The sequence below is a fragment of the Canis lupus genome, chromosome 36 (genome assembly GCF_011100685.1).
Source record: "Canis lupus familiaris isolate Mischka breed German Shepherd chromosome 36, alternate assembly UU_Cfam_GSD_1.0, whole genome shotgun sequence".
NCBI lineage: Eukaryota > Metazoa > Chordata > Mammalia > Carnivora > Canidae > Canis > Canis lupus.
The window spans coordinates 5,733,940-5,751,520 of NC_049257.1; the positions used below are offsets into that span (position 1 = coordinate 5,733,940).

General features: G+C 35.7%; 1 protein-coding gene across 11 annotated transcripts in view; it reads left to right on the plus strand.

The window, feature by feature from the left end:
* The window catches only part of MARCHF7 (membrane associated ring-CH-type finger 7), a 51,741-nt gene that overhangs the window by 26,348 nt on the left and 7,812 nt on the right, over nucleotides 1-17,581 (plus strand). For 5 of the 11 annotated variants that reach the window (XM_038584620.1, XM_038584621.1, XM_038584619.1 and 2 more), the window contains 5 exons: nucleotides 4,041-4,236; nucleotides 5,885-6,052; nucleotides 7,940-9,047; nucleotides 11,475-11,644; nucleotides 17,082-17,191. In XM_038584620.1, coding sequence (XP_038440548.1) covers nucleotides 4,041-4,236; nucleotides 5,885-6,052; nucleotides 7,940-9,047; nucleotides 11,475-11,644; nucleotides 17,082-17,191 — 1,752 coding nt within the window. Of the gene's footprint in view, nucleotides 1-4,040; nucleotides 4,237-5,067; nucleotides 5,127-5,152; nucleotides 5,297-5,884; nucleotides 6,053-7,939; nucleotides 9,048-11,474; nucleotides 11,645-17,081; nucleotides 17,215-17,581 lie in introns of those variants that run through there. The other 6 variants (XR_005384584.1, XR_005384583.1, XM_038584624.1 and 3 more) reach the window with 4 other exon arrangements.

The following is a 17,581-nucleotide window of genomic DNA, read 5'->3' on the forward strand; positions in this document are numbered from 1 at the left end:
AAGTGTTGTCTAGGGTATGGAGAAGAGAGAACCCTGTGTGCTGTTGGTGGAAATATAATTGGTGCGGTCAGTCACCATGACAAACTATGAGGATGCCTCAAAAGATTAAAAATATACCCACCATATGATCTAGCATTTCCACTTCATATATCTGTCTGAGAAGGAAAGATGCTAATTCAAAAAGATATCTACAACTGCATGTTCATTGCAACATTATTTACAACAAGCAAGACATGGAAACCACTTACTTGTCCATTGATAGATGAATGGGTAAAGAAAATGTTATGTGTATATACAATGGAACATAATCTAGCCATAAAAGGGAAAGATACCTACCAATTGTGACAGCATGTCAGGCAAAAAGACATCCCTGCGGCACCTGGTGGCTCATTCAGGCATCTGCTTGAGGTTATGATCCTGGGATCCAGCACCACGGCAGGCTCCCTGCTCAGTGGAGAGCCTGCTTCCCCCTCTCCCTCTGCAGCTCCCTCTGCTGTTCCCCCTGCTTTTGCTCTCTTCCAAATACTTTTTTTTTTTTTTTAAATCTTAAAAAACCCAAATCCTTAGTGATCTCACTTATATGTGGAATCTAAAGAAAACTGGGGACGCCTCTCTGGCTCAGTTGGTTAAGCATCCATCCAACTCTTGATTTTGGCTCAGGTCATGACTCAGGGTCCTGAGATTGACCCTCATGTTGGACTCTGCATTGAGTATGGAACCTGCTTGAGATTCTCTCTCTCCCCCTCTGCCTGCTCATGCGCAGGCGCAAGCTCCCCCCCCCCCGCCCCCCCCAAAAAAATAAAGGTAGAAATTTATAGATACAAAGAACAAATTGGTGTTTGCCAGATTCTGGGGGGTAGGGTTGGGCAAAATGGGTGAAGGTTGTCAAAAGGTATAAACTTCAGTTACAAAATATTCCTTAGGATGTAATGGACAGTATGGTGATTATAGTTAATAATGCCATGCTATGTATTTGTGGTGAGAGAGATCTTTAAGTTCTCAGTCATAAGGGAAGACCATTTATAACCCTGGTAGTAGATAATAACAATTTTTTATTATTTGACCCATGAGATCATGATCTGAGCTGAAACTAAGAGTCAGATGCTCAACTGACTGAACCACTCAGGCGCTTCTCTTTTAGGTTTTTAATGGAGGGTTTCATTACATAGATTGACTTGACTAATCATTGGCCATTGGCTATTTAATCCTTTGTCCCCTCCCTTTCTCTTCCCTGGAGGTTGGGGAGTGAGGTAGGAATGCAATCTCTCTTCCTTTAAAAAAAAAAAAAAAAGAATTCCTTAGGTTGTTAATTTAGAATGGTAGAATATAAATGATGCAGACCAACGGTATTTGAACATTGGACAAAATTGGTAGGAGCCAAAAAAAAGGTTTTGATTTTGAACTTAAGCCAGCAGAAATACTGGTCAGAACCTTTATTTTTCCTTTCCATTTTTTTGTCTCTGGGATGACATACAGGCTGCATGGCCTGCATTTTAGCATTGTGAGTCATGAACATCGTTTCCTGAACAATGAATGTGTCTTTTCCCACCAATATTCAGTGCCTGAAAATTAGATTAATTTTAGACTTTTTTGTTCATTTCTCAGTGTCTCTGAATTTGATGAGTTTTTATCTTACAATTACTGTTCCCTTGTTACAAAGATTTATTTTGTGTTATTTCAGTGACTTCATAGTTGATTTTCCTACTTTTTGATTCCTTTTTTTTATTTTCCACGGTGCTTTAAGGATCTAAGAGGTAGTTGATCTGATAGTATTTCCTATTTCAGTAGCTCTCAAAGTCATATTTGCAGAAGTGCTATTCAATAACAATTTGTCAGGTCTATGCAAAGCAAAAATAAGAGATTTTACAAATAAAGTTTATTCACTTTAAAAGTCTTCTGTTTTATTCTCTTAAATCCATCATGTTTTGGGAGCAAAAAAATGCCCTTTTTCAAAACTGAGGATGGGAATAGATGGTACTTGTTAATTTAGATTTCCTTGCTTGTCAAAAGTGGCAGTTCTTTCTAAATTTTGAATTAGAACATTTTTATTGGGACGCCTTGGTGGCTCAGCGGTTAAGCATCAGCCTTCTTCAGCTCAGGTCGTGATCCCCAGGGTCCTGAGGTCAAGTCCCACATCAGGCTCCCTGTGAGGAGCCTGCTTCTTCATCTGCTTATGTCTTTGCCTCTCTGTGTGTGTCTCTTATGAATAAATAAAATCTTTAAAAAAAATAAATTTATTTTTGGGGCACCTGGGTGGCTCAGTGGTTGAACGTCTGCCTTTGGCTCAGGTCATGATCCTGGGGCCCTGGAATCAAGTCCTACACCAGACTCCTTTTGGGGAGCCTGCTTCTTTCTCTGCCTATGTCTCTGTCTCTCTGTATCTCTTGTGAATAAATCTTTAAAAAAAAATTATTTTGGGGGCACCTGGAGCCTGCTTCTCTCTCTGCCTGTGTCTCTGCCTCTCTATGTCTCTCATGAATAAATAAAACAAAATCTTAAAAAAAATTTTTTTTAAATTTTGGTCTCTGAAATTTAAAGGTCTTAGAATTACTGGCCTATAGCATATGGTCCCTAATATCCTAATAACAGTGTATAAGATGGTTTTGAAATATCTGATGAATTTCATCTCTTATGCTATTCCAACTCATTGATTTGTGGAGAAGGCTTGTGAGACCAAGTTTGTACTAAGCTGAAGCCACATTCAGTTAGCAAAACAGCCCTGTGCAAGGGATGAATGAAATCCTGATCTGGCCGACTCCTTATTTAGCTTTGCTCCTCTGCTTTTCCATGTGTGCAAGGTTTATTCTGTAGAGCTAACCATGAACTAATACAGTTGCCTGAATGTGTGCAGTATGCTTTTTATAATTGAGGCATAAAGGAAGAGGACACTTTGAACAGTTATAATTGAAATATTATGTTCTTATTTAAACCTGCATTTTTAAGGGGACGAACTAATCCTTTTCCTTTTTCTGCTTTATGTTGAATAACCAATTAAAGAGTTAGGGGGAAGTAAAATAGTTTGTACATTCTGAGTGATTTTTATGTTATGGATTGTGTTAAAAGAAAACCTTGAGCTAAGAGGTTTTTTTTTTTTTTTAATTTAATTTTTTCTAAATTTTTTTTTTTTTTTTTTTTTTTTTTATTTACTTATGATGGTCACAGAGAGAGAGAGAGGCAGAGACACAGGCAGAGGGAGAAGCAGGCTCCATGCACCGGGAGCCTGATAGGGGATTCGATCCCGGGTCTCCAGGATCGCGCCCTGGGCCAAAGGCAGGCGCCAAACTGCTGCGCCACCCAGGGATCCCTAATTTTATTTTTTCATGAGAGAGAGAGAGAGAGAGGTAGAGACACAGGTAGAGGGAGAAGCAGACTCCATGCACGGAGCCTGATGTGGGACTCGATCCCAGATCTCCAGAATCACCCTGGGCTGAAGGTGGCGCTAAACCGCTGAGCCACCCAGGCTGCCCAGAGCTAAGAGTTTTAATAAGTACTATGTTTAATATTATCTGTTCTTGTTTCGCTCTTGAAAATATTTCAGATAATAAGATTTTCTTGAAAAAAAAATACCATTTATAGTGTTGTAAGATTATATTTCCTAGAATAGGCATTAGATGCAGGATAAGTCTTTTATTTGAAAAGTCTTGTTTTTAGAGTAGTTTTCATAAGTTTATATATTGATTCTTTTCTTGATCTTCTGTCCATCTTTAGAACAAGAAACTGATTTCTCAGGAGTTTGAAGTAATTGAATCAAGGAAACAAAATGTTAATAAGATTTTTTGTTGTTGTTTTGCTCTTCAGTTTTTCCTAACCATGTTTTTTTATATATAGTTACATAGAAGATTTAATCTAAATCAAATTGATTACCCAGCAAAATACAATATAAAGTAAAGTGAACATGGGTAGAAAGGAACAAAGACTGAAAAAACTATGTGGCAGAAAAATTTGTACTTATGAGGAATGAATAAAATTGGGTATTAAACTTAATAGACTGAAAGCAAGTGTTTCGTTGTTCCATCAAAACCCTTTTTTGAAACTTACAGTCCACATCAGCATCAGCATCTGCATCACCATTTCAATCTACATGGTATAGTGAATCTGAGATAACTCAGGGAGCACGCTCAAGATCACAAAACCAACAACGGGATCATGATTCAAAAAGACCTAAACTTTCCTGTACAAATTGTACATCTACCTCAGTCGGGAGAAATATTGGACATGGTTTAAATGCAGTACCAGGTAAGACTTAAGTTTGTGTAAGAGTTACTATATATGCATTTTGAACTAAAGCCTTTTTCCCCCAAGACATAGTTGTATTAAGCAAGTAGAACATATATGAGATAGTGGGTCAGAAATGTAGTGGAGTTTACAAAATCCTACCTTAAGTTACTGCTACAACTGAAATTATTGTTTGCACTGAAATTAACTCTTTGTTTTGGAGTTTGTTCTAAATTTGATAGAAATATCTTAACACAAACAGGACTAGAATATTTTGAATAATTAGAATTGCTGATACGTACACTAAAAGTGACTGACATGTATTTTGCTGATTAATACAGGAAGTCAGTTTTTTAATTGTTATACTAGGAAAGCCAAATTTACGGACACATATTTATATTTCCTAACCTAAGCATATCTTTTGTAAATGTGTGGTATATACTTATTTTTCAGAAACAAATTCTTTAAACAAAAATAGTTGGTATTCTAGTAGGAGTTCTTTATAAGGAATCTGAAAGTATTCTAGCCATCTAGCTGTATGGCATTTGGACAAGTCACTTAACCATTCTGGGATTTAGATGACTTATCCATAAAGCTCCATACATGGTATTTTGTACTCACAGACATAAATTTGTTGCACAAATTGAAAAGATGTTTCTTTTCCTTGAGAGGGCTGGAGGCTCTCTCCTCAACTTACACCCTCACTCCTCTTCAAATGAAACACTAGGGAATTCCTGAAGTAGTTTTAAGATGAGACAGAATTTGTGATAACACATTTGGAAGATAAAATTCTTGAAATGCTTATGTATTATCAATTGAATTAGTGTAAGCGATTCCTTTCTATTTTGATAGGCAGGACCGCCTTGGGAAAGACACTGCCCATCTGAAGAATATTAAGAGTAGTGTGATGGGTAAGAGCAGACTTGTCCTTAACATTGTAGAGAAACACCATTGTGCACAGATATTTTTTGTCTCTTCTACTCTGTGAAGGCATAGCATTAAATACCCTGGGCCATTTCCCTTAATGAGGAGGAATCAATAAGGCTATTGGGACTAGGAAAGGAAGAACCAAAATTTCAAGGTAAATAGTTAGGGGGGAAAAGTTTTGAGATTTATTTTGTCAAATATGATTTCATTTAAAATTTAGATTATGATTACAACAATACATTAATTCTTAGAGTAAGAGTAAACCAAGTGTGATGTCAATGATAATATTTCTAATAAAATATCTTCAGTGTCTAGTAAAACATCTTCCATTTTGGATGGCTTGATTTTGATTTTGGCTGTTCTTTCCACCGTCACTTTCATTGATTTTTCAAGAAATTCTGTATTTTTTGCAAGCTTTGCATTTTTGTTCTGTAAATTATTTTACCATGCTTACGTTGTATGGTCAGATGTTCTAAAAAGTGAGACATTGGCATCACGGATGGGTGGTAGGTTTTAGTGTTAAAGAAAAATGTGTTTGAGTAGGAAATTTTTTAAGTGATTCATTAGTGAATAAGTGACTTCATTAGTAATTTTATGTTTTGCTGAATTTTGCTTCTGATTGCCACGATGTAACCTTGAGGATTCCTATAATAAATCACAATAACCTCCTTATGTTATACTGATTTGTCATCAGAAACCTTGAAAGCTTTCTCTGAGTTAAAATGTCTTCAATTATTTTAAGATTCTTCTTGGAGGCATAATCAAGTTCCTAGATCTTCATCAATGGTACTTGGATCATTTGGAACTGACTTAATGAGAGAGAGAAGAGATTTAGAGAGAAGAGCAGATTCTTCCATTAGTAATCTTATGGATTATAGTCACCGAAGTGGTGATTTCACAACTTCATCATGTATGTATAAATTGTATTGTTACATACAACGTACCTAATCATGTTACATTTTCCTCTTTATATCATTAAAATCACAGCACAAACGAATATACAAAGTGCATCTTAGGAAGATTTCAAAACAGCTTAGAATGTATTTTAGTACTTTATTTGTTACATTTTTTAAAAATAAAAGGCTTAAAATAGATGTACATTAGTATCCAGGTTCTCCCTGCCTATAATTTTCTTGCTTGTGCTTTTCCTTTTAAGAATGCGTATGTCCAAAAAAAAAAAAAAAAAGGAATGTGTATGTCCTAAAGTATACTAAATAATTTTGTATGCTCCAGTATCATTTGCCTTATACCGTTGACCTTGAACAATGCAGGAGTGAGGGAATTGACCCGTCTCCCCATTCTTCCAGTGTATTTGAAAATCTATGTATAATTTTTGAATCCCCCATAAGTTTAGTGCTCCTATCCTACTGCTAACTGGAAGCATTACCAGAAACATACACAGCTAACACATATTTTGTAGGTGACATGTATTATGTAATGTATTCTTAGAATAAGCTGGTGAAAAGAAAATGTTAAGAAAATCATAAGGAAGAGACAGTACATATATAATACTACTATGTTTACTGAAAAAAAAAGTCCGTGTGTAAGTGGACCTGTACAAATCAAACTCATGTTGTTCAGGGGTTAAATGTAGGGTGTAGTTACTACTTAAATTCTGACCTAATTAGAGCTTGAAATCAACATTTTAAGGCATAATTTAGAATTAAAGTGTGCCTTTATTTTCATTCAATTGCAATAAAGATCCACACCATTTCTGTCAGTGTACACTAAGCTTGAGGTTTCTTCAAGATTAAATACCATAAAACAAAAATGGTACAAAAACAAAATGTGCTTATTGAAGTTGACAGATTTAGCAGGCAAAAGTAGAGTTTGATTTATGTAGAAGAAAATATATTTGTTCTTAAAGGTTTAGGTTATTTTAAATAAGCTTATTGGGGCAAGTCTCTTAAAAATCAATAAAATCATCTGTGTGCTTGGCATCAGGTAGAGGAGTTACAGTATATAGTATCAGTAGCATCTATGCTTAGAGGTCTACAAGTATAGGACAGAAATAGACTTAGCCACTAACAGTTTATCCCTTCATGAGGCTCCATGTGTTACTGCAGTAGCAGTCTTACTCTTTATAAAGGAGTGCTTTATAAAGGAGTGCTACAATATTTCTCATCCTATTTTAAGATTTGAACCACTGGTAGTATACTTTTCAAAATTGCAGATACCAAGTCCCTATTCTGACTCATCGCTCCGAGAAAGTGTTAAAAAAAAGAGTTATGTCTGAGAACCAACCATTGCTCTTAATTTGAAAGAAAAAAGATTAGAGAAAGTTTTAGCTGTCAGCAAGGTTTGCCCTAAAATTATAAGGATTATAATATTTGTGTGAAATATCTTTTATGCATATTGCAGAGTAAGAAGAATCTCCAGAACACTGTCTCCCTAGGATTATTTTGCCTTTATTTGTCATGAGGGTCTTGAATAATTTGGCCCATTTAAAATTCTTGTCCATTTAGGTATTAGTTTACTATATCAATTTCTGATTGACATTTAGATTGTTACACCTACATCAAGTTAGTAGATCTAGGTCTTTATCTCATAAGCTGTGACACATTTCTTTCTTTTCAGTTTGCAGTGTTGACTTAGTAACAGTACTGGATTATATCAGAGGTATAGAAAGAAAAATACATTTATGTTTTTTCCCATAATTAAGCTGCTGTGTGTGTATGGTATAGCAGTATTCGGTTTGAATCCCATGATTCATTTTGCAGTAATTAGTTAAATACAAATTTAATAATACTCATTTTATTTCATGTAGTTGGTAATCTTTCTTTTCTTTCAAAAATAGATGGTCAAGACAGAGTTCCTTCTTCATATTCACAGGGAGCAAGACCAAAAGATAACTCAGTGAGCACTTTACAGTTGAATACATCATCCACAAATCACCAAATGCCTTCTGAACATCATACCATACCATGTTCTAGGGACAACAGTAGAAATTCGCTAAGATCAAATTTTTCTCCAAGGGAATTGGAATCTCCACAAAGCAGTACACAGCCTGGATTTTCTTATATATCAAATAGAGATGAAACCTCAACCATAAGCAGTTCAGATAGGGTTGGTTCATCTCAGAGATCATTTCAAGAATCTTCTGACAATGAAAGTAGACGTTCGACTAGGAGATTGCTATCACGTATAGCTTCTAGTATGTCATCTACCTTTTTTTCTCGAAGATCTAGCCAGGATTCCTTGAATACAAGATCACTGAGTTCTGAAAATTCTTACGTGTCTCCAAGAATCTTGACCGCTTCACAGTCTCGTAGCAATGCAGCATCAACTTCCGATGTTCCTGATAGTAGAGCATCTGAAGCTTCTCAGGGATTTCGATTTCTTAGGCGAAGATGGGGTTTGTCATCTCTTAGCCAAAATCATAGCTCTGAGCCAGATTCAGAAAATTTTAACCAAGAATCTGAAGGTAGAAATACAGGACCGTGGTTATCTTCCTCACTTAGAAATAGATGCACACCTTTGTTCTCCAGAAGGAGACGAGAGGGACGAGATGAATCTTCAAGGATACCTACCTCTGATATACCATCTAGATCTCATCATATTTTTAGAAGAGAATCAAATGAAGTGGTTCACCTAGAAGCACAGAGTGATCCCCTTGGGGCTACTGCCAACAGAGCACAAGCATCTGCATCATCAAGTAACGCTGCTACAGGTGGCTCCCCATCAGATTCAGCCCACAGTGGAAGAAATACAGGAATAACAGGAATCCTTCCTGGTTCCTTATTTCGATTTGCAGTCCCCCCAGCACTTGGAAATAATCTGACTGACAATGTCATGATTACTGTAGATATTATTCCTTCAGGGTGGAGTTCATCTGATGGAAAAAGTGATAAAACTAAAAGTGCACCTTCAAGAGATCCAGAAAGACTGCAGAAAATAAAAGAGAGGTAAATTTGAACACCTGTCATGAGTCCATAAAGCAAAGAGCAGATTAGAGAAAGAAATCTATTTCTAAAATGATTTTTCATAACACTGGTATCTCAGATTTCTTTTCCTTAAAATTTATACCACTAAGATGTTAGCTTCTCAGAGGAAGTAGATGAGAATTAAAATGAACGTAGGCACTGGGAGTATAGATTGCATCAACAAGTAGTCTAAAGATTATTTTTAACCAGCTTTTGATACAGATGAGCAAAAAGATAAAAATCTTGCCCTGTCCCTTGGTAGACCATTACTAAATGGGCAAGGGGCCTCAGTGGCCATGGATTATCAAAATAATCTGCCTAGCCTTTAGTAAGATTTATTTACCATTTGTTTGTATTTCTCAGACTCTTCAAAATGAAGTAAAATCATTTACACAAATTGTTTTGTTTTTGAAGTCCAGATATATACTGAGTATATGTTGTGAATAGTTGACAGAAATACTAGCTCAAATTCAGCGCTTAGAATCTTTTTTTATGCAAATGTAATCTTTGTAGAGTTGAAAGTTGCTTAAAAATCTGGAAAAGATGAAAGATCAGAGATTTCAGTCCCAACTTGATTATTTTGTTAATGTACTTAGTTTTTCTATTAAAATAATTTTTATGACCAAAAAAATTTTTTTTTTATGAAAAATAAATTCCTGATAAAATGGGTTAAGATAGTACATGTAAAATATACTTGTAGGAAGAAAAGACCTAGGTAAAGCAAAGGCTGTAGTGTGGGATGTTTTACATTTTTGTTTTTTTTTTTTTTCTATTTCTTAAAGGCCTAAAGTAATGAAGTTATTGGGAAGCATGGTTGTTACTGTTTTAGATTTTTGGGTTTTTTTTAAGAAGAAATAATTCAGATCTAACTCTCTGAGGATAAAGGAAGACTGAGATGTTAGACATAAGGGTACTATATTCCCTTTATTTCTTTATGTAGGACAGATTGTACCATGGGAGTATTCTCTTCCTGTACTTGAATTTTGTTATTTTTCCTTCCTTGTAGAGAGATTCACTGCCCTGGTAGTATTAGCTTTAATGTCGGTATAGCAACTCCCTCTGATTACAAGCTGTCTGCTGAGAAATTTATTAACTATTATATTTCTTGAGTTCAAAGTTAGGTTAATTTCAGTGCAGTGGTATAAACAGCAGCAAAGCATTCATTTAATAATTTCCACAGAGAAACCGATTAAGCCAGTACCACCCTGTCTGGTCAGATCACTTATAAAGCAGCATTTGTTGGTTATTTTGTCATAGAGATTGTGTGTGTGTTCCTTTATTATATATTTTGCTCATACATGAGGATTTCAAGACACTCCACAGGTAAATTAATGAGTCTAAAAAAAATAGGCCCCCCAAGTAAAAAATACGAAGCTATAAGCCAAAGAAGGTTAAGTCTAAAGGGAAAACATAAATATTTGTGCTTGAGGTTGTATCTCTAATTCAGCCAGAGCATGATAGTCACCTAATAGTTGTGCATCTAATCCTCTTTCCACACTTGTGCATCTAATCCTCTTTCCACACATCTTTTGCTAAATTCATTAGGAACCTGTATGATCCAGGTTGTATTTCAGTAACAGTTTAGGATTCAGTTGTTTTAATTTACTATCTCTTTAATGTCAGCAGTGTACTAGGTAATAGGGATTTTAACAAAAAATTATATATCCACACCATAGCTACCATTCTGCATTTAAATTAAGCAGTACATGTTGGCCTATTAAATATAGAGGACATAGGTTAATGGAAACTGCTTTACACTTTAAAAGCCTACCCTGTAAAAATCAGGATGGTTGAATAACATTATTGGGGGTAGAGGAAATGGAGAATTTAAAAATCTATTCATTTTACTGTAATTTAATACAAAAAGCTTTATCAGTTTTTAATATATGTAGTTCTGATAATATGTAATAAATGAAAAAAAAAAAAAAAAAACAAGTCATTTGCTTCATTTATTCATGTTGTCCTAAAAGTTCTTTGGGAGGTGGAGGAGAAAAGTGTTACATATATAAGTATATTCAAAAAAAAAAAAAAAAAAGTATATTCCTTTATACTGTTGGAATTGAAGTAGTCTATGATACTGTAGAAATAAAAATCTCTTAGGGATGTTTATAAAGTGATCATGAAAGGTAAGGAGCTTTAAGTGTGATATCAAAGACAAAATTACTTAAAGCATTTGAAAGTAAATAATAGGATATAGCCTATTTAATTTACCTGTAAAACATTGTAATTTTCATTCTCATTGAACTAGTTTTTTTTATGGTGGTTGCTATTTTTAAAGGTTTTGTTTTTTTTTTACTCAGAACATGACTAGAAATAAAGACGTTGTTTGAGATTAGGTATGGTTGGAAATGACCAACAAGGATGAATTATTATGGCTCTGTTTATGAAATGTTCCTTCCTTTTTTCTAGCCTCCTTTTAGAGGATTCTGAAGAAGAAGAAGGTGACTTATGTAGGATTTGTCAGATGGCCGCTGCATCGTCATCTAATTTACTGATAGAGCCATGCAAGTGCACAGGAAGTTTGCAGTATGTCCACCAAGAATGTATGAAAAAGTGGCTACAGGCCAAAATTAACTCCGGTGAGATTTACGTTTTTATGTATTTTGTTTTCACAGGTTTTCCAAGAGATGTATGTACAAATGCATTTTAGTTAGCAAATCTGATTATAAATTGTCCAATTTATACTTATCAAAAGTATGTTGATTTTTGAAGCAAAAGCATTAAAGCACATTCGTTGGTGTTACATAAATTTAATTTATCAGAGTATTTTTTATATTTCATTAATCCAACAAACTACTTTTTCATATGTGTATAACTATAATTGATTATCACAGTTGATCCTTATATCATGTAAGATCCTTTTGAATTGAAGAAATAATACCTACAATTTACCAGCTATGTCAGTGTCCTTGAGAAATAATGTTTTTAATGCTGTTGTGCAGTAATGATAAAGTTACTGTAGGGATAAATTGTTCATTGAGTACCCATTAGGGAGCCATTCACAGTTGTAGATGTGGAAGCTAGAGTGGTAAACAAGACAGACAAGGCACTTGCATTTGTGCTGGTGTTGCGTGTTAAAGGAATGCCTTGTTGAGGTGAAGATATTTAAACTGAACAGAGGAGCTAACTATTCTAAAATGAGAGCAAGAGCATTCCAACTGAGGAAACATCGAATGTGAAAACTTTAAGGTGGTATGACAAGTGTGTTTGAGGAACTGAATGAAATGCAGTGTCACAGGAGTATAATTAGGGCAAGGAGAGGATGATACAGTTAAGATGAGAGAGGAGAGAGATTAGCAGAGGTTAGCTTATTTAAGACTTTTTAAACTAATGTCTAAAGTTTAGGTCTAAACTTACTTGTCTAAGTGTGATGGGAAGCTAGTGAAAGGTAGGGGAGTAAAATGATTTTATTTTGGCTGCTCTGTGGAGAGTGGGTTTTAGGGTGACAAGAGTAAAGGCAGGGAATCTATCCAGGAATCTGTATTATAAGAGATGGTGTGGTAAAAATGGATGGATTCTGTTATGTTTGGGAGGTAGAAAGAATAATGAAAGGAGTTCATATTTTTTACTTTGAGCAACTAAATAAATGGTGAGATCATTTACTCAAAAGAAGAGTGTGGGGCAGGAAATAATTCTGTTTTAAACATACTATAAACAGCTTACTAAAGAAGCCTTTAAGAATGTCACCTAGGCACGTAGACAAGCCTGGTGTTTCAGGAGGTGCTGAAAGTTACATTTGGGGAATTAGAGCACATAAATAATTTCATTAAGCTGTGGGATTAAATAAGGTCCCTAGAGCAAGAATAGGTATCAGAGGTATGAGGCCAGGACAGAGCTGCTCTGGGGCACCCAGCATTTAGTGGGAACAGAGGATATTTGAGGATCAGCCTCAATCTGGTAGTAAGAAAAAAGAAAATGCAGTGTTGTGTAAGCCAAAAGAAAGTGTTCTAAAGAGGGTATGGTCAGGGCAGCCCTGGTGGCTCAGCGGTTTAGCGCCACCTTCAGCCCAGGATGTGATCCTAGAGATACAGGATCGAGTCCCACATCGGGCTCCCTGCATGGAGCCTACTTCTCCCTCTGCCTCTCTTTCTCTTTCTCTCTCTCTCTCTCTCTCTCTCTGTATTCTAATGAATAAATAAATAAAATTAAAAAAAAAAAAGGGTATGGTCAACCCTGTCAAGTACTGCAAAGAGAGAAGAACAAAGAAATGGCATTTGGTAGCATGAATGTCCTGTCCTTCAGTTTTTGTGGAGTGGTGGAATCATGAGCATAATTAATGGGACTGAGAGAAAACAAGGTAAGGCAGTGGAAACAGCCACATAGATCCTTCTTTCAATAAGCTTTACTGGGGTTTTGTTTTGTTTTAGTTTCAGTTTTGTTTTAAGATTTTATTTATTCATGAGAGACACAGAGAGGCAGAGCTATAGTCAGAGGGAGAAGCAGGCTTCTTGCAGGGATGGAACTTGATCCCAGGACCCTGGGATCAGCCCCTGAGCCAAAAACCGACTTAACCACTGAGCCACCCACGCATTCCAATAAGCTTTACTGTTAAGGAGATTGGTGATGAGGGGGAGAAATTGCGGACTAAAATGGAGTCATGGGACATGTTTTTGTTTTAAAGTGGGATTTTAGGACATGTTTTGTTTTTAAGACCTGTTTTTATTTTAATAAGAGATACAGTGGAAGAAGAAGATACACGAAAAGGAAAGGGAAAGGTGGAATCCAGAACGCAAGTTTTATCCTATTTTTAATAGGAAAAAAATTACTTTAGAAAGCTGGTGTTGATATGGATGTTGGTTAGTCTGTTGCTTTGATGAGAAGATGCCTGCTTGAATTCCTGCATAATTGCTTGTTTTCTTAATAAAAGGAGGTAGGGTGTTTAGGACAGGTTAAGAGATTTTGATGTGTAGGGAAAATAATACTTAAAAGATGTTTTTAGTACCTCTTGGAGGTACTAGTGTCCATAAAAATCTGTGGTATGAAGATGATTTAAAAGTAAGACATATATATATTTTTAGAAACCATTTTCAGAGATGGTTGGATATAGACATGGATTTGAGTTTGCTGGGTTTGGGATCTTTGCCAGGCAAATATGATGAAAGGAGTTAAGAATATTCATAAGGACATAGTTGTGGTGACCGTGGAAATTAATTATCCAGGAATTGGATAGTAAGAAAGCGGCAGGGTTAGTGTCTTTGAGTCTCATTGATACTTAAGAGAATTGCCAGAGTAGATGAACTGGAATGATGAGAAGTTGTAGGTACAATGGAGAAAATGTCTAAAATATAGACTTAGGTGTTGTGTAATAAACTATGATAACAAAGTCAAGGATATGACCATAGTGGTTGGCTGGGGTGGGGAAGGGTAATACTTAGAAGCATGGATGTAGAGGAAGTCAGAATGAAAAATGTGTGTAGATATTGAAATAGCCAAGAAGTAAATTGGTAAAGTTAGAAAGCTAGGTGCTAAAGTTATTAATGAAAGAAAAGGGACTTAACCAGTTTCAATAGCAATAGATATGGGCATTATTTATTTCTACTTCTTGGTCCTGAGGTACAAGGGGTTGTGAGAAAAAATGGCTACAGAAAAGTATGTATCAGTCTAGAGGGGCACTTCAATTAGGCATGAAGTTGAAGAGATGAATCAAAAAAGAGACCGGTTATGAGAGAAATGTAATTGTTAGACCATGAGTACCAGAGGACATAGTGAAAGTGACTAGTAGGGTGAGAAGGTGGGAAATTAGATTGGTTTAATTAATGTACACAATTGTATGAGATTGACGGTCTGGTAATAGTTGGTGACATAGGAATATCATTTGTGATTTATAATGGCATTAATATAATTTTAATAATCTTTTGGAAGAATTGGGTAACCTGTTGAAGCTGGACATTATGAGGCTCCTAGGAAAATTTGTGTGTAGCTAGGTAGCAAAAGCCTCCTTGGGTTAGGGGGGTTATGTTTTGTTTTAAGGTAGTCTGATCCCAAAGCTGTAGGACAGATCCATTTCATCTGTAGCAGCTTTTTCTTAATTGTATGGTGTTATGACAGCCTCTTGGCTTTATGAGTCACTGCGTTGGGGCATTACTAAGATGAAATGAGTGTTCAGCATGGAAGCTGGTTCTTGATATTTAGTAAGGCCCAGGAATGTTAGCCATTACCAAAATAAAAAACATCGTGACTCGTCTTCTGATAATATTTGATAAACAGATAGTATTGTGTAGGTAGGAAAACAGAGAGAATAGTGTGCTAAGAATACTGGCTTTTTGGAATTAGACGAACCTCTATTGGAATAATAACTCTTAACACTTAACTGGAGGATCTCCAGTTTTTTTAATGTTGGTTCTCAACCTTGGCTGCTAATCACCATTACCCATTAGAATTTTTAAAGATATAGATGCCTAAGTTTAGTTTTAGTCATTTTAAAGTAGTTTGGTAAATATTCAATTCGATGGGTCTTATCAATCTTACTTTGTAAGATACAGTCAAATGAATGTAAAGATCTCAAGAACTGAACTTTGCTGATAAATTTTCACAAGCCTTTCTCATACTTATATAAAGACCCATTTGGTAGAAGATTCATTCTGGTAGAGATTGATTTAAATATTTATTAAGCAGCTGCCACGTATGGACTGTTAAAATCTGCAAGACTCGCAAAGATGAGTAAAGCAAGTCTATAGACTTACAAGTTTAGGCAAATGCAGTTAGGGCTTACTGCACAAGATGGGGTATACATGGAAAAGAGTCCTGGACTAAACAATGTAGGGGATAAATGGACTTTTCCCAGCTGTATGACAGCTGTATGACATTTTTTAAAGGTTGTTCTATAAGTCACTTAATTCCTAGAAGAGAAAAAATGTATCCCTAAGATGTGAAAGGATTTGTACTAAATGATCTATCTTCAAGGTCCATATTTTGTAACTGTGCTTTTCCTGCTTCTGAATCAGAAAGTCATTTTAAGTAACCAATAACAGAATGCATATAGGCTAGAAGGAGCTTCCCCCCCCCTTTAATTGTGATAAACTATATATAATGTGAAATTTTCCTTTTGACCATTATTAAGTATACAAAGCAGTGCTATTGAGTTGTATCCACTTGGAAAATTTTATTATCACCTGAAACAAAACTATCCATTAAGCAGGACAACCACCACCACCACCTCTCCCCAATCCCTGGTAATTTACTATTTCTCTGTATTTGCCTGTTGTACATATTTCATATAAATAGAGTCATATATTATTTGTCCTTTTTGTATCTGCTTTATTTTACTTAACATAATATTTTCAAGGTTTATCCATGTTGTAGCATATATCAGCATTTTATTCCTTTTATGGCTGAAAGGGGCTGTTTTTATCCAGACAAAGGTAGATTCCTTTTTTTCCCCTCCTCACTTACAGGGAAGGCACATTTCTTAGAGCACAGAAGGTCTTAGGTATTTATTGTTGTATCAAAGAAACTGGCCTGGGTATAGGTAACTCATTGGGATACTACATTATTCAAAATTGTTTTCATAGCATCTTGCTAAGGTACTTGAAGTAGGAAGTACAGATGACGTCCCACTGTCAGCTTCCCACCATCAGGAATGTGGGGATGTACGTGCATATCTGGGAGGCAAAAAAAAAAAATCCTGAAATAGTAGGCCTAGGGTGTAGGCCCAAACACCATTGCTTAGGACTTAACAAGCACATTAGTGTTACCATTTGCTATTTTAGGAGACATTACTGGTTTATAGAAGTAAGGCAATCTTCCTTTCTCCCTTTTGATTTTCTATGTTCTAAGCTTAAAACTTTACAAGGAGGGGCCCCTGGGTGGCTCAGTCTGTTAATTGTTTGCCTCCAGCTCTGGTCAGGCTTCCTGCTTAGTGGGGAGTCTGCTTCTCCTCTTCTTCTCCCTCCCCCTCCCTCCCGCCCCCCTGCTCAAGTGCACTGTCTCTCTCAAATAAATGAAATCTTAAACTTTACAACGAAAACTGTTTTGTGGAGACCTAGCAGAACTAAGCTTTACTTCTAATTTTACCAGGTTCTTCATTAGAGGCTGTAACCACCTGTGAACTCTGTAAAGAGAAGTTGCAGCTTAACCTGGAGGATTTTGATATTCATGAACTACATAGAGCTCATGCAAATGAACAAGTTAGTATATTTTGCCTAATTTGGTAAGTGTCTATTCTATGCTTAAAGGACAACTCTTGAAGAAAAGATTAAATCATGGTCAGAAAACCTGCATTGAAATAATAATAGTAATGTTTTTAATATATTTTTCTGTTATTACATTAGTTATTGTATGATTTTGTAGTTTTTTCATTATTTTACCCCTAACTTTTTAAAGCAAAAGGCAAATAACCAAGTCACAGATTCTAAGGTAAAATATATGCTTTCTAAATTAACCTGGAAACAATAATGGTTTAGGAAGTTGGTCCTAAAGTAGACCTGCCATTCTTCCTCTCCAGAGCGGTCTCGATCGTGAAAGCCTCTTAGTACTGGAAAATAGTTGAAACAGCAGTCCCCAGATCTGCATCCTAG